The sequence below is a fragment of the Neolamprologus brichardi genome, chromosome 3 (genome assembly GCF_056152115.1).
Source record: "Neolamprologus brichardi isolate AB-2024 chromosome 3, ASM5615211v1, whole genome shotgun sequence".
Taxonomy (NCBI): domain Eukaryota; kingdom Metazoa; phylum Chordata; class Actinopteri; order Cichliformes; family Cichlidae; genus Neolamprologus; species Neolamprologus brichardi.
In genome coordinates this window covers 2,142,716-2,167,926 of record NC_142106.1, presented here as the reverse complement: position 1 = coordinate 2,167,926, position 25,211 = coordinate 2,142,716, and the positions used below count along the sequence as shown (strand labels likewise).

The 25,211-nt window shown below is 41.3% G+C and overlaps 1 protein-coding gene across 1 annotated transcript; it reads left to right on the top strand.

The window, feature by feature from the left end:
* The first annotated feature begins 9,525 nt into the window (after positions 1-9,525).
* Positions 9,526-15,428, top strand: LOC102784410 (uncharacterized). Its single transcript, XM_087838634.1, has 5 exons — positions 9,526-9,578; positions 13,406-13,447; positions 13,536-13,805; positions 13,894-14,136; positions 15,214-15,428. Exons 1-5 carry the CDS (start codon positions 9,542-9,544, stop codon positions 15,426-15,428), a joined length of 807 nt encoding a protein of 268 aa, XP_087694760.1. The 5' UTR covers positions 9,526-9,541.
* Positions 15,429-25,211: the final 9,783 nt, after the last annotated feature.

Below are 25,211 nucleotides of genomic sequence, written 5' to 3'. Positions count from 1 at the left end.
TAGCAGGATGTTTGTTTTATTTAGTTCAGATATGGTGATGGTTTGAATGTTTCTGCTTCGTGTGCTGTAAATCTTTGTATCACACCATTGTATCCTCAGCTTGAATTACAAAGCCTGTCACTAAAAGCAGGTAAAACCATGTTTGTGTCATGATTCCATATGAGCTCTATAATCCGATCATGTTTGTTAATGTAGCCAAATAAACCTTCTGTGGCGGAGGTGTGGTCCCGGGCTCGGCTGCAGGGGAGGAGTGGTGCAGCGAGCTCAACGAGAGGGTGCTGGAGAGGCAGGTGAGAACACAGCTCATGGCGTTTGGCCTGATGACGGTTTCCTTTTTTAGTGAGACAGGAGAGGAGCGGAGGGGAAGCTGGGAACAGCTGAGACCTGTCCAGACTGTGGACTCTCACAACAAATGAAAACTCAAAATAAACGTGGCATCTGGCTATAAAGAACTCTGTGTGTGTAAAGTGAATTTCACACCTTCATCTAACCAAGTCTATCACTGTTACAGCTTTCACAGGAACAAATACAAACAGCGCCACCTAATGGTAAAATAAGTTAACATCAAACTAACATGTGTTTCCACAGACAATACCGAGCCAGTCCCTGACTGTCCACAGCAAACCATACACTACATGCCACACTAAAACCACTTTACAGGTACACACAACACATACCACAGATAAATAAACAAAATGGAATTATCTGCAGTTCATGTAATGACTAATAATTAATTAGAATCAGAATTCTGATTCTGATGAGAAAACTGCTGCACTGCACACTGGACTGTTTCTCCAACACACTAACCACTATTTGATATAAAGCTGGAACATCTGCTTAGCAGACATATTAAAATACATCCAAGCACTTAGATTTGAAATTATTTTGATGAATTATCTAAACGTCAAAAGTCAACAGGACAAAAAAAAATTGATGTTCAGAGTATTCACCCAAATCCCCGCTAAGAACGTGACTTTAAAAGCTTTTCCCCTGATAGTTCAACCTCCACCACGACCTTTATGTCTTAAAAAAAAGGTGCCATCTCTGTCTCCTACAATGCTTCTGCTGCTACACAGGAACGTACCCCGTTTATCCTGCACTTACTGCCCAGTGTTAACTTTGAATAATATAAAATTATTATCATTTTGGTTTTGTCCTTGATGCGTCAGAGCTCTGTCTACATTTCCAAGGCATGAGTATAACCTCTATGAAGAGTTAAGATGTGGTGCCCAAAATGTGTGGGTTCAGGAAGGTGTGTCCAGGACAAAAGGAGTCTCTCTTCTGAGTGGGTGAGTGCGATGAAGGCACAAAAAAAAAAAGCCAGACATATGTGGAGCAGCTTCTGTATGTTAGCATTTAGCAGCTGGCTACTGACAAAAAGGCAGCTCTGCCCAACTGAAGAGCAAACTTAAGAGTTCAGCTGCCTGAAAATCTGTGACTGTAAGATCTTTTGGCCCTATGGTAGTGTCACGTCTTTACCTTACAACACAAAGCACGCTGTGGTTGTGATTTAGTTCTCTAAAAATGAACTGAATTGAGTAAAGGGGGAATAATGATGCAGCTACAAAGTTTTGCAGCTGCTTCTGTTGCACTAACATACATTTGAAGATTGTTTATGGAGTTCTCTCAGAAGTCTGAAGAGATTTTTCCAATTTACTGTGATTCAGTGTTTTATTATGAAGGGAAATCCTTTGAAATCTATATGAGTGACAAACAGGACGTGTGCTCTGTGAATGGTGTGATAGAGTCAGAGGTTTTCTCAGGCTGCACTCATTCATATAAAAACAAATCTGAAAGCACAAACCTCCAACAGTTGATTCTGTTCATCTGGACGTAGCGTTCTGTGGGAGAAACGTGTCGTCACTCATCCAAGTGACGTCTTCAGTCTCAGCTGACGGCAGGTTTCCCCAATCTTATAAACAGTACATTTGCATTATGACCTCCCAGCCCACTGATGGAACAATGGGCTGGGAGGTCAGTTCCTTAATCTTAATTATGCAAATTCTCATGACCATTGATCAACAACCACCGACCAAAACCCACTGATCAACAACCACTGATCAAAGCCCACTGATCAATGGCCATGAGTACCATTCACAGGGAGTTGGGGAATGGCTGCAATCACAGCGTTGTAAGATGGCGAAAGATGTACCCTTAGGCTCCCTCCTCGATTCAGAGATGGTCTTTCCCTTTTCACGTAAACGTAAACCAGCGTTCCTCCCTGTCCAGGACAGGGAGGAACGCTGGTTTGAGCGCAAAATCAAGGAGGCCACTGTCATCGGTGCAACAAATGATAATTTGACAGGCGCAAGCCAACAGAAGAAAAATAAAGGCTAAGTTTGTACTAAGTTAGAATATTTCTTCACTGATGATGTTAGACATTTAATGCCTTAAATAACCTACAGGACTGAACTTCTGATAAGTTGACAGATTGATGACTGAAGGCTGCTGTTGTTCTTCTTCTCTTGGATTCATTCATTAACCTGCGTCACAGCCAGACATTCCACTGATTAGCTCCCCCTGCTGGTTCAAGTATCTGTTTGTGTTTTTTCTCTGCTGAACGTGTCCTTTCATAAAGGACGCTCCAGTTTCTCCTCAGCTAAAGGAGACATTAAAGGGCGCACTGAAGCTCCTTTCCTTCATGTTGGGAGGAAAGGCCCTGATTTTGGCTGCAGACACTTCCTGTCATATCTGTCACTGTGGAGCTCTCCTAAGCAACACCATCCAACCTCCACCTGCAGCAGCTTGCACTGTAAGCAGAAGAAGCTGGACAACGTGTTACAGAGGGACTGTGAATGCAGCAGCAGCTCTTCATTCTCCCTGTACATGTATCTGCTCTGGCTGGTTTCCTCTTGATTTGATGATAAACATATATTTCTGAAATATTTCCTCAGATACTAACATGCTGCAGCTCGTCCTCTGTGAGCGGTTGGTGTCTTGGCTCAGGTGATCAGTTTCTGTTTCAGGTCACTTTCTACATGCTGATCATAATGTGCAGATGACCTCAGTCAGGAGGATGATCCAGGTGTTCTGTTTACCTGTCTGCTGTGTTCTACAGATACCAGACTGTAACAGCTTGATGCCTCTGTCCAGAACTGTTGGCTGGTCACACAGATGAATAAGACGAATTCAAGGTCAAATGAGGAGAGAACTATTCCTGCAGTAGACAGCTCTGTGGCGATGTGTTTCAGTACAGTAGTTACTTTATAGGTCATAACAGTCTTCCCTGGGTTAATGCACAGTTTTCACTATTCAACAACTGAGTAAATGTTGTGCTTTGATGATGAAGGTCCAAGAAAAGGAACATCAACATGTCCTGTACAGCCTAACACCCGCCTTTACTCACAGCATCAAAAACAATAATCTGTTTGTGGTTTTTTTTAAGCCAAATAACTGTTTAAAGTGCAAGCAAGAATACACATGACTTATAAGAACCAGTAAACTAAACACGTGGCCCCTCTACAGCAAACGTACATCACACACTTTATATGTCACAATAAAAGGAAAGAACTGCAGTTCATAGTGCTGTGACAAAGGATTCACATTTTTACTCTTTTCTTATTTTTGTACAGTTTTTAACATGTTTCAGATCATCAAACAAATGTTAATATTAGACAACGATAGTAGTAATATAGCTGCACATTTTTTCACCTGTTATTTACACATAGATGATTTATTTTAGCTAGTTTAGGAGAATTTTACTTTTAATTTAACTAGTTAGGAGTATTTTACTTTTCTTTAGCTCTCAAAAGAAAAGTAAAAAAGTATAAATACTCCTACCTAGTTAAATTAAAAGTAAAATGCTCCTAAATAAGCTAAAATAAATCATCTATGTGTAAATAACAGATTCAGTTGGACATGGTTTCAGTTGACCTCTGACATAATAAGATAAAGGAACTGTTTGTAATGAAAAAGGTGGAAACTATAGAGGTACAGTTAGTCACTAGGAGGTGTAGGGTGGGGGGGCAAAAAAAGTGCAACTATATTACTACTAACGATCACCCAAAATAAATATGGAATTCACTTTTTAAATGATCACTGAATTCTTGGGGGAAAGTTTTTCAAACCTATCAGCCAAATGTGAAAAAGTGATTGGTAACAAGAACTGCAATAAAGCTTTTTGTTAACTAGCAATGAGGAACTTTGGCCCACTCTTCTTCTTCTTCCTTTTTATAACCTTGGATTTTGTCATTTTCATGACAAAAAAGCACTAGCAAAACAAAAACAAGTACGAGCATGCAACCAGGATGTTTACATTCTCTGACATAGGACCATGGAAACTAAACAGACCAAGACCAATGAGAGAGAGATTTCATAAGGGGAGTTTATAACCTTATAGTACAGCGTTCCAGGATTCTGTTTCAGTCACTGGGGTATCTAGTCACACAGCTCCACCTCTGTGGGAAGATGTCCAGTTTCAGTTGCAAACTTGCTGTCACTCTCCTCCTATTGTTTTTTTTAGCTATCACTAGGAGTATCGTTAGAATAGTTTTTGTCAGGACTATAGGTCTATCTAGGTATAGCTCTTAACAGAGATGTGATTGGATTTAGTGGAGAAATAAGTTGGAGGATTTTGTCTGTTTCTTTTTTGATTCTTATCCAGAATCCTTGGATTAATGGACAATCCCAAAATGTATGTGAATAATCTCCTGTTTTCCCACATTTTCACCAACATAGTTCTATATCAGGTTCTTTATAATATGAGGAGATAACAAGAGCTGTATTAAAAATCTGAATTAAAATTTCCAGTCAAATTCTCTCCACAGTTGACTGTTTATTCCTTTGCGACAGCTTTTGTAGAGCTCTTCCCACACATACATCATCAGTGATTTTAACATTTAAGTTTAGTTCCCATTTCTCCTTAATACATCCCTATTTTAGCAGCATTTATAAGCCTTTTGCATACATATCCATCTAAGTCTTTAGAGGGGAGTTGGAACTGTTTCTGAAGCTGGTTAAATGACTCGAGCTCTGTTCCATTAAATACTTGATATATTGTATGAAGGCCTGGATTGGCCCACGTCTTAAAGCCACTGTCCCACACAGAAGGCTGGAATTCTAGATTGCCTCTCACTGGTACGGCCTTTGAAACAGATAAATGACTACAGATGATTGTTTTCCACATCTTCAGAGTATGTTTTATGGGGCCCACTCTTCTTTGAAAAGTAGCTTTAATTCAAACACATCAGAGCATGAATTTCAGCATGAATAGCCTGTTTAAGGTCACATCAAAGCAAAGACTTCAGCTCATCATTAAACACCATTATCCCCCCCAAAAGCTGCTTGACAAATGTCACGGGGTGGAAAGGGACAAGTTACCTAGGGTTTTTTATTATGCATGTTTTGCTGTGTTTTACCTTTTTTAATATTTTAATATTATACAGTGTTGTATTTTTATGAGTTTTATTGCATGTTTTTCTAGTATTTATTGGTGACTTGTCCTGGAAAGACTCTGCCCCTCCCTGATTATGAACCTGACACACCTGGGAGGTCCCAGAGGCCAACAAGAGGGCCTGGCAGACCACAGAGCACAGGCTTGAGAGACAGGCAGCAGGGATGGCAAACTAGGAGTGCAGGACATTGTAGAGCATATGATGCTGTTCTGCTGCTGGGATAACTGGAGGCCAGATCACGGTGGGGAATCAGTGGCCAGAGGGACAGCGCCCTAACTGCCACGGCAAGACGGGCTGGTGCCGATTGGTGTGCTACAGGAAAGCGGCGGGCAGAGTTAAGAGCTCTGCCCATCCAGGGTAAGTCTCCTGACTTATCCCACTCTAATGAACGGTAGCCGCTAAAAGAGTAGTGACTGTCGCTGCCCCTTTTTTTCCAGCGCGCCGGAGCGGAAAACACGGACAGGAAGGTGAGGGTGCCGCCGGGTTTCCCCCTTCTACACCGTTTGCCTGGATTTCTAAGTTTTAGTGACTTTTATTCTGTGGCGGAGCCACTGGATGTTTAATGTTGTGTTTTATTAATTTTTATGGTGTTTCCCCCTGGCCTGGGTTGTTTTAATTCATTTTATATTTTTAACTGTTTAAGTCCGACTGGGGTCTGGAATGTGGGGCCTCCCTGCTGCTGCGGAGTCGGGGCGGTCTGCATCTCCCCACTGCAGGGAAAAGGGTAACACCACCTGGGTCTGGGTGCAGTTTCCCCCTCCAGGGGCAAGGGTACCTAGACCCGGGGCTTAAAGTACGCTTGGGGAGTGTGATTGTGTGCACAGTGTCTCTCTATGTCTGTCTCCACGTTGGTTGAGTGTTGAGTAATTGCATATAATAGCATGAGGGTGGGAATGGATGTTTGTATCTGTGTGTGCCTGTATGTCTGTGTCTATATGTCAGGTTGGGTATCAGACGCCACCTCTCTGGGGACATCCCAGGTCCTCCAAGGTATGGAGGCCTATCTCCCCCCACCACTCCCCCTGCCAGTGGCAGACGCCCTCAGACATCGGTGCATTGGTGGTTCTTTGTGTCTGGAGATGGGCATCCAGGTACACACCGGCTCACTCCTTGGTGGCTGCTTATCGGGGCCTGGAGCCTGGGGCTCGCTTGGGCCACTTCTGGGGTGGGGTGCCCTCGGCCTCTCGGCCTGGGGCTCGGTCACTCTGGCGCAGCTGGCTGCGGCGGAGCTCCCGGGCATGTCACTGCAACCTCCCCTGGCTTCTGCTCCGCTGCTGCTGAGTGACCCCTCATCTGGGACTCTCCTCAGCTCTTTCTGGGACAGTGGCGCAGCTGCCCCTCTGTTGGTCTTCCTTGGTCTCTTGTGTTCTGGGGGCCTCTGGATGTCTGGAGTCTTGATCTCCTCCATACCTGCTTCATGCCCTGGAGGACGGGGCTTTGCCCCCCCCCCCCCCCCCCCCCCCCCCACACACACACACACACACACACACACCCTCTAGCAGATCATTACATGAAGGAACCTTTTAAAAACAAGCGCGTCCATGCTCACAGGTGTACACACGGGTGCTCACAGACAAAAACTACACCCTTTTTGGCTCCTACCTCAAAGCACACTGTGCTGTCGATCTTACGTGCTGCATAATAATGTTTAACATTTAGTATTTACTCTCCATACAGGTGATCCAGGTGTTTTGTTTGTTTTTCTTTTTTTTTCTTCCCCCCTTTCTCACCATCTCTTCTCCCCTCTATTTTTCTTTCTCTCCCTCTCTTTCTTATCCCCCAGTCATGTCTGTCCCGTCTTTAAAAAACAAAAATAAAATAAATACCTAATTATGGTAAAATGGTAAATGGCCTGTATTTATATAGCGCTTTACTAGTCCCTAAGGACCCCAAAGCGCTTTACATATCCAGTCATCCACCCATTCACACACACATTGGTGATGCAGCTACATTGTAGCCACAGCCACCCTGGGGCGCACTGACAGAGGTGAGGCTGCCGGACACTGGCGCCAGCGGGCCCTCTGACCACCACCAGTAGGCAACGGGTGAAGTGTCTTGCCCAAGGACACAACGACCGAGACTGTCATAGCCAGGGCTCGAACTGGCAACCTTCCGGTTACAAGGCGAACTCCCAACTCTTGAGCCACGATCGCCCACAATTATAATAAAGGTCAATCAAATGGAGCAATATGGCAAGGCCATGATGATCCACTTGGTAAAGTAAATCCACTTGGCATCTTTCTTGGTCTTCAGACAACAATTCTGATGGCTAAAGATCCAAACGGGACAGGCAAAAAAAAAAAAAAAAAAACTTCTCCTCAAAGCCACTTTAAATCATTAAACTGTAAATTGTAGATTTCAAATTCTAATTTCTTTTGATCCTGTAATCCTTTTTCTTGAGTGTATATTTATTTTCTTATTCCTTTTATATCTATTTGTTTGGTTTTTTTGTACTGACGTAACTGGAGCCTTGTAATCTCATGTCTCTATATACTTCACTGTATATAGCTGAGCTCACAATAAAGTTTAAAGGTGGAAAACAGGAGGAGTGATACACCTCCTGCTTTCAGGCCTGCAGGTATCAGGCTGTGATGTTCCCCTTTATCTTATAGACACAAACTATTTTTTGCATTGGCACAAATAATTTGTGTGAAATCCTATTTGATGCAGAACACCTGATTGTTCTGTAAACAGTTTTAAATGGTTATCAAAATATACCTTAGCTGTGTATAGGAATTTCTTTTACTTGTGTATTAATCACATTATTTTATTGTATAATGCCTTGATGCTACTGGATTTTAACAAGTCTCACACTCATACATTAAGACAAATGTCTAGTAAGGAAGTTGGGGGAAGCAGACAGCTCCACAGGAAGAGTCTTTTGTCTCTTCTAGGACTCTGGGAGGTAGCAAGGGAGTGTGAAACAGCTGTGTGCTGCCTTTTGTTCCTGAAGAAGGTATTTAACTGAGAGCCATGCTAGGCTCAGACTCTGCTGACCGTCTGCCCCGCGGTCATGTAGGCTCTCCATCAAGCTTGGTTGTCTGTTCTTTGTGTGTTTTGATTAAAGAATGTTAGCTACTGCTCACCACTCGTCTGCAGGCGTTATTTAATGGAAAACATCAACAACAGCTGCATTTTTAGGTAAATAGCTGAAAATAACTTTGTTATTTACAAAACTTGTGGATAGGTTTTTAAAATGTACAATTTATATTTGAATTTCAAGTTCAAAATAAAATATAATTCATTAAACGTGTTTGTGCTTGTTACCGTAAAAAAACAAACTTTTTTCTACGCAGAGTTTTTTTTGGCTGATTTTAGATCAATTGTGTTAATACATTATGCCAATGAAATAATAACAGTAAATTCAGACATGTGAGGTTGTGCTGAAAAGAATGATACCAAACAAGGCAAAGAAAATCGTTTTTAAAGTTGAAATGTAGAGGAATCATCAAAAGCAGTCAAAAACGGCTGATTATACCCTGGACCTCAGAGGGTTAAAGTTTTTTTTAAGAAATGCAAAAGTTACTTTTCCTAGTAATTAGTTACTTTTAAAATATTGTAACTCAGTTACTAACTTAGTTACTTTGTTAAAGAAGTAAGTAACTACTAAGTATAACTAATTACTTTTTGAGAGTAACTTGGCCAACACTGCTGATGTTGACCTCTCCCAGTTTGAGTTCTGACTCACTGTCCAATCAAAGCTCTTTGTTTCTCTCCTCACTTTCTTCCAGCCAAGTTTAATCACGGCTCATGTTGAACCATCTTTATCACATCACTGTAAACTTGTCCAGTCATTTTCACTCCATTTTATTTATATTGTACCAAATCAAAACCTCAAAATGCTTTATGTTGTAAGGTGAATACAGTATTACAACAACAGAAAGAAAACTTGAAGATTAATCCAGTGTTGGCTGTGGCTGGGAGGCCTGTGCTGTCTGAGCCTGATGCTGAATACTAACTTAACTTATTAAGTTAACTTGTACGTGTCTGAAACACATGCACAGGATGCGACTGGCACAGGTGTGTATCTAGGACAGCTTTTATTGTGGCGGTGCCTCCTGTCAGAGTGGTACAGCTTCCTGTTGAGAGTCTCCTGAGAGGAGGGTGAGGTCCGAGGCAGTGAGGAGCTCTGTAATGGGACAGTGAGGATGAAAATGAGGCTGCTGTCTGTGATCCTGCTGCACGGTAAGAAGAATTTCTCACCTCTGATCCATCACTTTTCAGTGTGTGTGTCTCCTTTAAACAAACACACACAGATGTTTGCAGGGTTTATGTTCAGCCTCTGTATGCTTGGATTTTCTGAAAGTTTCTAAAATACCACAGGTGTGGTGGACAGCGGGTTTGTTCCTCTGGGTTTCTAACCTGGATCAGAGTGTGTGTTAATAACTCTGAACTCTGTTAGAGAGTCTTCAAACTTTGAGCTCATCCACATGTAAATGCTCGTTTAGAGCAGTGAGCACAGAGTTTGGAAAAACTTCTTCCTGAGATAAGGTTGTCATAAACTCTGCTTCTGTGCTCACAAGTCTTTATGCATCAGAGCTGTGTGCCTTTATTTAGCTTCATGCTACATGTGCTTTGTTACCGTTTAAAAGGTTTTATTGATCAGCACCATCTGTGACAGTGCTGGAGATCGATTTTGTGCATTTTATGTAAAAAGACTCTGTTTTTTTTTTTTTTTTTCTTCTCTTCAAAGGGGAAAGTCTGCACGTTCATGTGGACACAAGCCTGTTCATGTCAGGGTGATGTGGGGGTGGGATTGACAGTTTCTAATGAAAAGGACACAGAAAGAGAAAGAGAAGGACGAGACCATTACACTGATAATCCAGACGACTCTCCACTAGTCTGTACTTGTCAAAACTGGCATCTTACATCATGAAACTGTTCTTACACTGTTGTTTTATAACCCGTTCAAAACACTGACATGAGTCCACTATCAGATAAGATCATTTGTAACCTTCACTAAAGCTGTTTCTGTGCTGTGATGAGCTCTGAAACCTGACTGAAACTCTTCAAATAAGCCATTCCTCCACAGATGATCTGTTAGCTGTTTGACAACTACTCTTTGATATAAAAGGAAGGTTGGATACTGGCGTATAATTGGCTAAGACTGCTGGCTCTAGAGCAGCGGTCCCCAACCCCCGGGCCACAGACTGATACCAGCTTTGAGAGTTGAGGCTCAGGTGTGAAATTTATGGTTTTCAGGCTTTTTATCTTTATATTTTTATCATTTTTATCAGTAACTCGGTTTCCATGGGTCTTTTCCCGTGTGTTATGACCAAATCTTCTATTTTAGGTACTGGTACTGGTTTTATTTTGTTGTATTTATCCGCAACACCTTAAAGGGCGGCCCGTAAAAACATTGTCGGACAGAAACCGCTTCGTGGCTTAAAAAAGGTTGGGGACCGCTGGTCTAGAGAGTAAAGGTTTAACTACAGCCAGCTTGAAGGCCTGGGGTGCTTAGCCGATCATTAGAGATAGGTTAATGGCTACCCTGGGTAACGAAATTCTAATAATCAAACTGGAAAAATGTGGGTTTAGGGGTGTAGTATTGGACTGGTTAAAAAGCTATGTGATGGATCGACAGAAATATGTACAAATAAATGAGTACAAATAAATCTAAACTGGTGGATATTGAATGTGGAGTACCTCAAGGATCAGTATTGGGTCCAAAAATATTTATTGTGTATATAAATGATGTTTGTAAAGTATCAAAGTTACTAAAATATTTGCAGATGATACCAATATACTTTGTTGAGGTGTGGGGTTAGATAAAAAGAAAATGTCATTAAATTTATATAAAACAAAATTTATGTTATTTGGAAATTATAAGAAAAACATTAACATTGAAATGTGTGTTGATAATGTATATCTAGAAAGGGTTAATACCATAAAATTTCTTGGTGTGATCATTGATCATAAGGCCTGTTGGAAATCAAACATTGCATTGCTGTCTCGGGGAAAGCAAAACAATTCCTGGATAGGAAAACATTGTACATGCTATATTATGCTTTACTAATACCATATATGAGTTATTGTGTAGGTTTGGGGAAATACATATAAAAGTAATATTCAGACTATAATCATAATGCAGAAAAGGGCCATTAGACTAATAAATCAGGAGGGGTATAGGGCTCACACAAACACACTCTTTATTAGGACGCAAGCTATAAAATTCAGTTTAAAACAGTGCAAATAATATATAAGGCAAGGAAAGGGATGCTCCCAATGGAAATAAGTAAATGGTTCTTAGAGAGAGAAGGGAGGTATAATTTTAGAGGGAAGTGGAATTTAGAAATACAAAGAGTAAGAACAACATTGAAAAGATTAAATTTTCAATAGCGGGAGTTAAATTCTGGAATGAGTTAAAAGAAGAAATAAAGGTCAGTACGGATATAAACTAGTTTAAAATAAAACTCAAAAAAGAAATTTTAAATAAGTATAAGAATGAAGAAAATGCAATTAACCCAACACAGCAGTCAAAGTGATGTTTATTTTCATTTGCAAATGAGTAAATCTAAATATATTTTTACTTGAATATGAGAAAAAAAATGTGTGTGTGCGTGTTCTAAGTTGAAACCATTGTATGAGTTTTTGTTGTTCAAATTTAGATAGATAGCCTTTGCTTAGGCTGCTGCCCCCGCGACCCGGCCTCGGATAAAGCGGATGAAGATGGATGGATGGAAATTTAGATAGAATGATGAAGAAATGATTAAGATGTCAACCTAAGGGGTCAGAGCTAAATAAGTATATACTTCTGCCTACTCCCTTTCAAACAACTGCATGGGATGATATTATGAAATATTGGTGAATGTATGTGTTTGAAATAAAAATGAACTGAACTGAACTAAAATATTATCACTTCTGTAGTTGGGTAAATATCTGCTGTAATTGATAATAATAATGGATTGCATTTATATGGCGCTTTTCTAGGCACACAAGGCACTTTACAATTCCACTATTCATTCACTGGTGGAGGCAGCTACAGTTGTAGCCACAGCTGCCCTGGGGCAGACTGACAGAAGCAAGGCTGCCATATCACACCATCGTGCCCACTGGCCAAGACCAGTAGGCAGTAGGTGAAGTGTCTTCCCCAAAGAAAACAACGACCAGGACAGAGAGCCCGGGGATCGAACCGGCGACCTTACGGTTACAGATACGCTTCCCAACCCCCTGAGTCATGGTCGTCCCATATTTAGATTAAAGCACTGCTTGCCTTACTCGTCCAGACAGAGCGCCAAACTCCATCCAAACACAATGGATGGAGTGTGGAGCAGAAATCCTTCTCTTTAAATCTAAGCTCTCTACGTCCTCTCATGTGCTTCTTTCTTATCTTTCTCCATCTCTGAGTGAAGTTCTCTCTTTCTTTCCTCTCTTTGAAATACAGCAGCTGGACCGTTAACTGTAACACACTGTGAGAAAAACTGCACACAAACAGTTTGTGTGTTTGCTGATGTTTGTTGTGCTCATAGAAACGGTGCATTTGAAATGACCTGACATATAATAAACCGTTACTCCCTTTATGCTCGCTCTTCTTCAGCAGGGCTAGCTAGATGCTGAAGTACTGTGACTTATTGCCCCGCCCACTTTTACCCGAGTATGCACTTAATTACAGTAACAAAGTATTTTTACTTTGGTAATGCCCACCTTTGTTGAAGAATCATGCAGGATTTATGCAGTTTTTTTTTTGCCCTATAAGAGAATGAAGCTCGTACACCAGGGGTGTCAAACTCCAGGCCTCGAGAGCCAGTGTCCTGCAGGTTGTAGATTTCACCCTGGGTCAACACACATGAATCCAATGATTATTTCATTACCAGGCCTCTGGAGAACTTCAGGACATGTTGAGGAGGTGTTTTAGCCATTTAAATAAGCTGTGTTGGATCAAGGACACGTCTAAATCATGAAGGACACTAGGTCTCGAAGCTTGGAGTTCCCCACCCCTGTAGTACACAGTCACACTTTCTCTGAACCTCAGTGACCTCTGACCTTCAGTGACCTCTGTCCTCCTGTTGCAGGTGTGTGTGTGCTGCATCTCTCTGCACTGACTGTTTCTGCAGGTGAGTCGATGGAAGTGAAAACCATCAGTGAGACTCCAACAAGAACACAAATACATTTACTCTGTCTGTGTATCTGTCTGCCCTTCAGTCTCTCTGAGTGTAGAGCCAAATCACAATCAGTTCTTCACTGGTGGTGCTCTGGTGATACTGTCTTGTGATGATGATGATGGAATAACAGTTGATGGATGGACAGTGAAGAGGACCAGAGGAGGAGTCACTGAGAGGTGTGGAGCAGCTGCAGGCCTTGTTCTTAAAAATTCTCTGTGTCAACTCATGTTGCGTAACCCCTCTGATGGAGCTTACTTCTGTGAAAGCTCATCTGGACAGCGTAGTGATGAAGTCAACATCATTGTTTCAGGTACAGATGTTCCAGCTGTGTCTGTATGACTCTGTGTGTTGGTGGAAGTCTGTCTCTGTATCACGCTGTTTGTGTCTCTGTTGGTCAGCTGGTTCCCTGATCCTGGACATCCCTTCATCTCCTGTGTGGACAGGAAGTAATGTGACTCTGCTCTGTAAATCCAGATATGGTGAACAGGAGAACTCTAATTTCTATAAAGATGTTGAAAGGATTGGATTTGATCCTGAAGGAAAGTGGATTCTCATTAATGTTCAGAAGTCTGATGAAGGTCTCTACTCGTGCTCAGCTGGTGTTGATAAGAAGTCTCCTGAATTCAGGCTGACAGTCAGAGGTCAGTGCAATGATCTTTCTCATTCAACCTCTTTTCCTTGACTTTAGTAGATATGTCAAACAGATCAATGAAAGGTGGTAGGTTATATCTTACTTTATCGATACATGTTCTCTTAATGTATTCAGATCACATAAACTAGAAGAGCCAGAGAAAATTATCCCATCATTATAAAGGTTGGGATATTAAAGAAGGAACAAAGAAGTCCATCTTCACTGTGGTGGCACAAAACCTCTATTTGACTTTAAAACACTGCTGGATTTACTAAAGAGACTCAGTGTCAGGTTGTGACTGACAGATGTGAACATTAGTTTCTTTTCAGGCCCATGTTTCTCTTTCAAGAGGAGAATATTTGAATGAATCACACAAATATGAGTCACTAAGGTTTTAAGTGTACACCTTACTGTAAATTGCACTGAAGCAACTGCAGAGAAAAGCACATCTTATAGCTGCTGTGAAAGATGCAGCTAGTCTGTTTGGAATGAGACCATCTCCTCTGCTGATCGGGCCCACCACAGTTGATACACCTGTCCATTGGTATTGTAGGCAGGCTAGCAGTGGTGTCTGTGTGAGGGGAGTACAGGAGAGGACTCAGGATGCAGCCATGTGGAGCTGCTTTACTGAGAGACTCAGAGAATAGTGGATATTGTATTCAAGCAATTTATCAGTGAATATGCAAAAGTTTAATCAGGTAGAATCACTCGATCCAGTCGTCTGCAGTTGATCCTGATCTAACTCATTTATTCTATAATGCTGATTTCTGTCAGCGTTCTTCAGATGAATATGAGAGAAGAAGATGGGTACGCCCAGACCGTCACTGCACTCCTCTCCATCCTGTGCCTGATAAAGTCCATAAATAAAGACTTTCATGACAGATAGTCTCAGTGTATCCTCTTCTACAGGAGGCGACACAGGAAAACGTGAAGCTCCTTTCTTTAGTCTTTCAAGAACTCAGACAGCTCTGTGTATCAGTGAGGAAGCTTCCACAGACTACTGGAACTGATGAACTGACCAGATAATAAACTGACTGAACCATCTTTGTCATTGTTCCCACAGATCCTCCCATTGATCCTCCCACAGATCCTCCCACAGATCCTCCTCCTACTGTAAAAGCTCCTCCTACTACTACCCCTAAAACACCCACTCGTGCTCCCAGTACATCAAGCCCCCAAACTACCAAGAAAAAAATCCCTCCTGCTAACAGTAAATCAAAAGAGGAAGATGAGGAGGTCGAGTTCGACTATACCTGGTCCCAAACTTATGGCGATTTTGTCCGTGCCTGGTTCTGGTATTAGTTCTGCTCCTTTGGATGAAGCTAAAAGGTAAGAAGTGTGTCAGTTGTTCCACAGAGCACAAACATGTGTGTGTCAGGAAAGTTCAAAGGTCACCAGATCTGAGCTGAAATCACTGATGTTTGTCTCTGAACAGGAAAGTGGGGACACACTCTGCCTTATGGAGGACCTTCATCCTACTGTCTCTGATTGGCTGCTGTTCTGTGACATCATTGGCCCCTCCTGAAGCTCCAGTAACCAGTATAAAAGCAGGAGTGTCAGCTTTGCTGTTGTATCTTTACTGCTGGGCCTGGGATTTTTCATGTTTGGTCTTATTATGCAGCACTTTGTGGGTTGTTTTTAAAAGTGCTTTTAAGTAAAATATTTTGGGATGTTTAAATGTTTTCCTGCAGCTCTGCAATGACTTGTATTTTCAGAAATGACAGCTGTGACTGTGTGTGTATTACACAGGTTTTGCGCTGTAATAATAAACTATTAAAGTCTCTCACCACAAACATATTCATGTCCACGTCTTTGTTCAAAGGAACCCTGACTTATGGAGAAGGGCACAGCACAACGACAGGGTGGCAGTCAGTATAAAAAACAGAAGATGTTCCTGCTCATCAGTGGGATGATATGTGATTAAGACTGTTAAATGAATGTTAATCCAGCCACTGGCCTCAGCTCACCATCATGTTTGCTTTAAAATGTTTTAAAGGTAAAATATGATTTCTTCAATTAAGAAATTTTTATCTCAACCACACAAGGTAGCAGCTTAGAAATCCCCACCTACTCCTCTCTAGAGAACACAGTTATAAAGCATCTAAATGGGAGAGGCCAAGTTTCTGCATTGTATAAATTATTTATGAAAAATTCCAAAGAACCAACACCGTCTATTTTAGAGGCTTGGAGGAATGATTTGCAAATAGATATATCTGATGATGAGTGGTATAAATTATCCTCCTTGGCCCAGAGTCAGACAATTAATGTGCAATCTGAACTACTTCAATATAAATGGTTAACAAGACAATATCTTACTCCGTCAAAAATGCATCATTTTAATTCATCCCAAACATCCCAGACACCTGTATTAAGTGTGGAGTGGACAGGCACTTTATTTCACTGCATATGGGAGTGTCCACGTGTGAAAATCTTTTGGGAAAAGGTAATAAATCTGTTGAGTCAAATTATTGGTGATGTGATTCCACTTCATCCTAAAATATGTATTTTAAATATATACCCGAATAATTTTGTACCTGCTGCAAACAATAGGGCTCTGTTAACGATTGGACCAAGCGCTGTATTGCTATGTGTTGGAAAAATCAAAAAATATGTGGACTGACATCTATACTAACTATGGAGAAAATAACTTATACATTAAGAAATAAACTGGACAAGTTTTGGGCTATATGGTCAAAATTCTACAACTTTCTGGAGAACTGCAGCGTACACACTGTGGACTTAACAACTCTAACTTGATTTGTAGAGTTGTTTTTGTTTCTATTACTATGTTGTTTCTGTTGTTGTTGAGACAACAGTGAGACATTCCAAATACATGCAGTCAAATGCATTCAAGTGCATTTTTACAACAATTTGTGCAAACTGCACTACAAGGTGGAATATTTGGAAAATCACGACTACCTCATGATATTTTCTCTCTAAAATTTACCCTATGAATATGTCAGTGCCATTAAGATGAAATTATTGTGTCACCAACATTTTACCGTTAGACATATCACTTTAACAGCCTCTGTAAACTAATATCCTGGCTTACTCGAGGCTGCTGTTTTCTGACAGTTTCAATCAAAATTAGAAAAATGCTACTCTGAGACTGAGATAGCTAATACACATTCTCACCAGCAAACTGGTGGAGAACGGATTCCTCTCCAAGGAACATTATTATGATGGCGAGAGTGGCACTGGGTACTTGGCCTGGAGGATTAAAACCATACAGAGATGCACTGCTAAAGAGAGGCGATTAACTTCTGGAGGTAACATTTATAATTCAGTGGAAATATATAGTTCCAAATTGTGGTTCTGTATTAATACTGGTTATCAAATGTTGTTATTAGTTTTGATAAAGCTGTATTTTATATTGTCTAGCACCAGGAGATGGATCACCGAGTGAAGACCACTGAGTGAGGATGAGTGCAAGGAAGCAATCTCTCTGATGAAACATTCAGCTGATGAAGACACAGTCAAGAAGAAGATGAAGTTGACATTTGTTTATCGGCACAACACGGTCCTTGACCCCCTGCTGTCAAGCAACATACTGTCTGTTTTTCCACGTTTCAAAGATATCAAAGGCTTGGTGAATATTATTCATTATTTTGACCATGTAAACACACTTTAATATTTTGTAGAAAGCAGATATAATTCTGTATCCCTGTTACAGATCGAACAGGATTGTATACTGATGTTTGGTGAGGATGTATCAGGCAGGTTGCTGGAGAGGTGGCCAACAACATTTAAAAGAAAGATTATCCAACAAGGCAGAAAGCGTCCTTCTACCAGTGACCTGGAACTCTTGCTGGCAGCTGACTCTCCTGAGGATGCCACTGAAGTAAATGCTGACATTGGTATATATAATGTTTGTCACAGAACAGCTGTCTTTTTTGTATTTTGGGTCTACTCATACATTTTGTCAATCCAGATGCATTGAAATTTGTTGTTGATGATGATTCAACTTTATTAAAAATAAATATTTTTTTTCAGGCTGGGACAGCAATTCTATTGCTATTACATCCGATTCCACCATCTGGTCAGGGTCAGGGTCAGGTTGTGTTTCATCTGTGGAGACACAGCTCGTGTCACTACACTTGTTGCTAATCTACACTTTTTGGTTCATAGGCCAACATAAGGATATCTTTAACCTCACAGAACAGCAAATCAACGGCTTTTTACCAGCTTATATTATCTGAAACAATGATGATCATGCAGCAGTGTTTTTTTAAATCTACGTAGATTCACAGAGTTACAAGATTCAGCTCTTTGCGTCACACTAAGATTTCCTGATCTTATTAACATTATTTGCCTTCATTATATTAGTCAGCACAGCTCTGTGAAGAGCATCTGTGCCCAGCTGTGATCAGCTGATCGTGGAAACAGGAGGTGATGAAGGCGTCTCTGCTGCTTGGACTGATGTTCAGCGAGTCACACACAGATCCTACACTCCTTCATTCACTGAGTGATTCCAGCTCCCACAGAGACCAGACTGAGTCCAAGTCCAGGTGATTGAATGCTGAGTTTCCTTGGTGCTGCAGGAAGTAACTGAGTGAAGTAGAGGCAGCTGATCATGTGACATCAGTTGGTGTGTCTGTGACAGAAACTCGAGGAGTAAATATGAAGTCTAAAAATGACCTCTGACCTTCAGTGACCTCTGTGTGTCAGTCCCAGCCTTGATTGGTGGGAAGAACTGAACTGGCTGCTCTGCACGTTTCAGAAATCTGACAGTAATTTAATCTTTGTGCTTTCAGTTTTTTTTATATGAATGAGTGCAGCCTGAGAAAACCTCTGACTCTATCACACCATTCACAGAGCACACGTCCTGTTTGTCTCTCATATAGATTTCAAAGGATTTCCCTTCATAATAAAACACTGAATCACAAAAAATCGCTTCAGACTTCTGAGAAAGCTCCATAAACAATCTTCAAATGTATGTTAGTGCAACAGAAGAAGCTGCAAAACTTTGCAGCTGCATCATTATTCCCCCTTTACTCAATTCAGTTCATTTTTAGAGAACCAAATCACAACCACAGCGTGCTTTATATTGTAAGGTAAAGACCCGACACTACCATAGGGCCAAAATATCCCACAGTCACAGATTTTCAGGCAGCTGAACTCTTAAGTTTGCTCTTCAGTTGGGCAGAGCTGCCTTTTTGTCAGTAGCCAGCTGCTAAATGCTAACATACAGAAGCTCCAAGGGTGTAGATTTGGCATGGATGGAAGATAACAACAAATAATGATTAGCTCCCCCTGCTGGTTCAAATATCTGTTTGTGTTTTTTCTCTGCTGAACGTGTCCTTTCATAAAGGATGCTCCAGTTTCTCCTCAGCTAAAGGAGACATTAAAGGGAACACTGAAGCTCCTTTCCTTCATGTTCGGAAATTGCACTGGCCCTGATTTTGGCTGCAGACACTCAGACACTCCCTGTCACATCTGTCACTGTGGAGCTCTCCTAAGGAACGCCATCCAACCTCCACCCGCAGCAGCTTGCATTGTAAGCAGGAGAAGCTGGACAACGTGTTACAGAGGGGCTGTGAACGCAGCAGCAGCTCTTCATTCTGCCTGTACATGTATCTGCTCTGGCTGGTTTCCTCTTGATTTTATGATAAACATATATTTCTGAAATATTTCCTCATATCCTAACATGCTGCAGCTCGTCCTCTGTGAGCGGTTGGTGTCTTGGCTCAGGTGATCAGTTTCTGTTTCAGGTCACTTTCTACATGCTGATCATAACATGCAGGTGACTTCAGTCAGGAGGATGATCCAGGTGTTCTGTTTACCTGTCTGCTGTGTTCTACAGATACCAGACTGTATCAGCTTGGAGCTTTTGTCCAGAGCTGTTGGCTGGACACTCAGATAAACATTAACTCAAAACTACACTCAGACGTTATGTTTGACCTTTGTAGAAAAGCCCCAGAGCTCTCTCGCTCTTCCTCACTTTGCAGAAGACCAATTAGTGACCAGAGTGCATCACACCTGTAGTCTTCACATGCCTGAAGCAGAGGAAGGGCCATGATGAGGGGAAATCACTGTTTCTGGATCCTTTATTCCTTTTCATTAGGACTGGATCTGTGTGTGCAGATGAAACATGTAGTTCCTGCTTTTCCTTATTTGTCATGGATTTGCTGTGTTAGTGAGTGATGGTTGTACTTGTCAGCTCAGGTCTGTAGGTTTCTGCAGGTGTTAGCATGTCTGATGCTGGCAGTCACGCTTTGCTTCATAAGCTGAGGCTGAGTTGTTGTTTCTTTCTGTTTGTTATGATCTACTTTATTCATCCCTTTCCCAGAACCACAAGCAACTCCATGTCCCTGTGTGACCTCAGTCAACACTCCTGCCATTAGAATCAGACATCTTCTTATGTTCTGGTCAGTCATCCTGCTCCTGGTGGTTTCTTCTTGATATTAAAATAAACATACACTACAAAAAAAGAGGGGAACACTTGAACAACACAATGTAACTCCAAGACAAACACACCTCGGTGAAATAAAACTGTCCACTTAGGAAGCAACACTGATGTTGTGTAATGGAATAGACAACAGGTGGAAGTTATAGGCAATTAGCAAGACATCCCCAATAAAGGAGAGGTTCTGCAGGTGGTGACTGATAGGTTTGTAGCTTAAACCTATTCGCTGGAACGTTGAAGACAATATAATTACACAGCAAAGCAAGACCCAAAGTAGGCAAAGTTCTTCATGTTACTCATGCATGAGGGAGACCTGCCTGGAGCCAAGTGTCGTTCCACCACTTGACCTCCATCAGACTCTCAGCCAGGTTCCCCATAGCACTCCTTTTATTGTGGTTACATGAATATGCATAGGGTCATTAACATATAACATCTTACATAGGTATACATGTAAACAAAGGAGTGTGTGTGTGTGTGTGTGTGTGTGTGTGTGTGTGTGTGTGTGTGTGTGTGTGCGTGTGTGGGGTCAGAGCGTGACCCCATAAATGACTTCCCTAAACCTGCTGGTCTGGAAAGTCCAGCAGTTCATGTAAACAAAAGGCACTTAGACTAAAACAGATATAGCCACGTTTATCCTACCATAAAACAATAAAACAAAGTACGACCTCTTCCCATGCTCCCAGGATGTAGGTGTGGATTCCAGAACACTCTGGAATCTACACCAAGCCTTTGCAGACTATTAAAGATCACACATCCTATCACTACACAATTAATTATACACCTCTAAGCATATATAAGTAGATATTTCTAAGCATAAATGACAATCAACATTACAAAACCTAACATTCCCCCCTTTTTGACCTTTATGCTAGAAAAGTTCCCAGTTATGATCACCTCATGTCTGACAGTGTCAATGCAAACATTTTTATACTCAGCATATGTCAATCACCCTAAATTACTGTAAAAGTACACAGTTTAACAAATGTATTAGCAGTTATCCCATTCCTCATTGATCTCATCCAATGGTAAACTGCATCCTACGAGCAAACAAATGAATTGTTAATTTAATAGTTAAAATAAGAAAGTAACATTTTCAAAAACATCCCAGCTCTGCGGTGATCACCCATCATCTGTGCAGAGTGGTTTTAGTTCGGCAGGGCGTCATGAATGTCTCTTCCAGTTGTTTCCATCACTGTCCATAGGACCGGAGTCCAAATGTATGTAGAATAAACATTCAAACATACCAGTTAGTTTTGTTGTTTGTCAACATGGGTCTCAGTTATCTCCAAAGCTGCAGACCTCTTCAGCACTCTAGTTTTATGGCCTCTATCAACCCCCATCACCTCACTTCAGGCCTTCGTCCTGCGAGGGGGATACTTATGACTCCTCCATTGTCCATGCTCTGCAGAAAAACCCCTCTGTGGAAAGGGTGCTGGGTCCAGTTATCTTACTGCTGTTAAGATCCCAGCAGTCTTCAGAGTGTCATCATAAGCACAGTACAGTGGCACAGCATTAGGTGATGTTCATAGGAAACTGCTGCCATCACCACCATAGCTTCTGGTTCCTGTGCTTTTCACAGAATCATGATGCCATCCTCGGACTCCCTCTGCGCTGTCGATGGAGCTTGGCACGCTCCCCTCATCCTTCAGGTGCCCGTCTATTGTCCACAATCTCCTCTGTTGGCCTCTGGAAAGCCCCCTTGGCACAGCGCTCATTCCAACGCAGCTTCAGTTCCTTCCTGTGGCTCCAAAGTCTAATCTCATGATGGGCCCAAACAGCTCGACCTTTGACCTCAACCACTGCCTGGACTGTCAGCTATGCCTGGAATGGTTCTTGTTTCTCACTGGGCCTCAGGAGATCCCTTTCAGCAATACTTTGACTGCTGCACCTGTATTTCCTTGCTAGGAGGAAAAACTTCTATTTGGAGAGCATGTCAACAATCATCAAACCACATTCTTTAGTTCAGTGAACTTCACTTATAGGCCATCAAAGCCTCATCTGAACATGGATGCTCCACTTGCATAGGTTAAAATACCCATAAATGAACTGTTAATCACACAAATCACTGCAACAATAATAGAAAACATTGTTTCATGTTAATCCTGGACCCCTCCTCTTGACGCATGGACACTCCCATGAGTCAACTCATCAAACCTAGATTCCTGTCTTAAAGAAAAAGGTTAGCTAGATCATGTCCGAGGCAACATCAGGGTGTCTCCTCCGGAGTAGCTCCGTAACCCTGCAATAAAAGATGTTAGCGTGTTTTGCATATTAAGGTTGCTTAACACCTGGCTCCGCCAGGAGCCTGCATACACACCATCATGGCCTGGAAAACAGACCTGGAAGTGAAATCAAACTTCACACCTATAAATAATTGTATCATAAGAGTAATAAAGCATTCAACATCAGCAAGACAAGTGTCATGTGCAGGTTTTCTCAAATCAGTAAACTACAAGTAGTTCCATAATTTGCCTCAGACATGGATCATCCCATGTACTCAGTTAACATTAATGTAATCGGTGACTTCCCTTAAGCAAAGTCACTCCACTCATTAATCACTATGAGCTCAAAAAACTTATTTGTTTTTCTTATGTCACTTGTCCGCTTCTGCCGAATCCTCTACATGTACTCTTAGAAAAACAAACATTAGCAATACACATTGACCATCCCGGTGGTCAGACGCAGGTCGACCGGTTCCAGAGGTGCTGTAAAAAGACCATAAAGTTAGCCATCCATAGCTGTGGAAAGAAGTGACACTAGTTTTCAACACAGGAAATTTCTCACATGTTATTCACATTGTCAAAGTAACCTTCACATTTTCCCAAAAACACAGTGTAACAGCATCACCACTCATAACCTGTAAACACAGTTTTCTTCACACATAAACCCAGAAATCCTGTAGTAGGAAAAAACATCAACCAGCTGTCCTGGTATAAATCACATCATCAAATCACATGAAGAACTGTAATGCTGTAGAAAAGAAAATGCAATGTTAGCGCTGCGCAGATGTATACACTCTTTCTCACAGTTTCCTCTGTGAGCAACACAAGGTAGTGAATAACACCCCTGGTAGATGCACAGACACAGAAAGTGGCACCTAAAAGGTTAAATCGTCATGCAACCTCGAATGTTGCTGTCATCTTTCTGCTCCTGTAAAAGGAAACACACATAGATTCATCCACCCTTTTGTCCTGTCTAGGCGGAGGTTAACCTTGAGTAGTGGTCAAGCCTTGTCAGCTTTTGTCAGCTTTTACCAATCAGTTTTTTTTTTCTCTTTCACTCATTCATTCATACATTCATTCTTTCTTTCTTTGCTAATAGTGGAATCGATCGTCGCATTACGTTTCCACTCTCAGCAAAATGACGTCATTTCAAAAAGAAAAAGAAGAACTTTAGATCGGATTACCTCGCTGAATCCTTTTTGGGCAGGAACTTACTTTCTAATTGTCCCCAGATAAGTGACTTTCTCCCAAGCCCATTTTAATGTGGAGAAGCTCACTTGTAACAATTTTCTTGACGACGTATCGTATAGCGCTTCTAATCGTGCAGATCTGCTCAAACAGAGATTATTGAACAAAACTTTCAGTGCACTGTGAAAGTAACAAAATAAAAAGGCCTTGTTAAGTCATGACACAAGCTCCTCATCTCAGGAGGGTAAATCATACCGTTAGCATGGTTTATCATACCATCATACTAATTGGCAGGCTCAACTTCACAACAAAAGAAAAATCATCAACTAGATTCACTCCAAACCAACCATCAGCTGCACAACACACAACATAAGCCTAATATGTTATTAGATATGAGTTTAATCCCCAGGTCTGTGCTTTTCACTCATTTAGGCCACACACACCCATTTTATTCAGTTTTCCTTTTTCCCTTCATCATAAAACATGTGACATGTTGTCATGCACTTCACAAAAGAAGTTTGTTCTGACGTATTCAGAGTTGTGTATCTAGGTACAGGATTCACTCGCACATCAAAACAGGAAACTCAGTGTTTTAGAGTCTCCACTCTAACAAACTCCAACACATCTCATTCACTCGTGCTAGAATTCAGTCACCTTTCCTCAATCTAAGAACGATCAACTAATTTGCATATCAGCTATTAACCCACTACGTTGACAGGACAACAGAAATTCATGTTCAAAATGTAATCACAAAAATAGAATTTCCCTCATACAGTAAATTACTTGTGCTGCATCAATCAAGCAGAAAGCATCTCCCAATTCACTATATTAACAACTAAATTTATTGTCTGATCACTGGTTGGTCAAACCAGAATCTTTTTTTTCCCACAAAAGTTAAACTGTTGTCCTGCAACCTAGAGAGTTAGTTGTCAACATTGGATAAATTCAGCATTTGATAACAAGTGTCTGTTATATTGACACTATTTTAACACTGATGAGAGATAACAAGCTGATCTTCATTGCATGTGTGTTTGTGTTATTAGGCAGGTTTAATGCATGTCTGTGGAGCTGCATCTCCAGCAGAGCATGTTCTTAAAGCTGCCTTTCCTACACACTTCTCTGCTATTATTTGATCATTTCTTAACTAATGTGCTATGAGCCCATTGATCTTTGCATCACTTCTCATCACACTAAGTGACTTGGACAAGATGATAAACAGACTCACATGCTTAAGATGTTGTCTAATCTTCATGAGTTCTCTTGTATTTG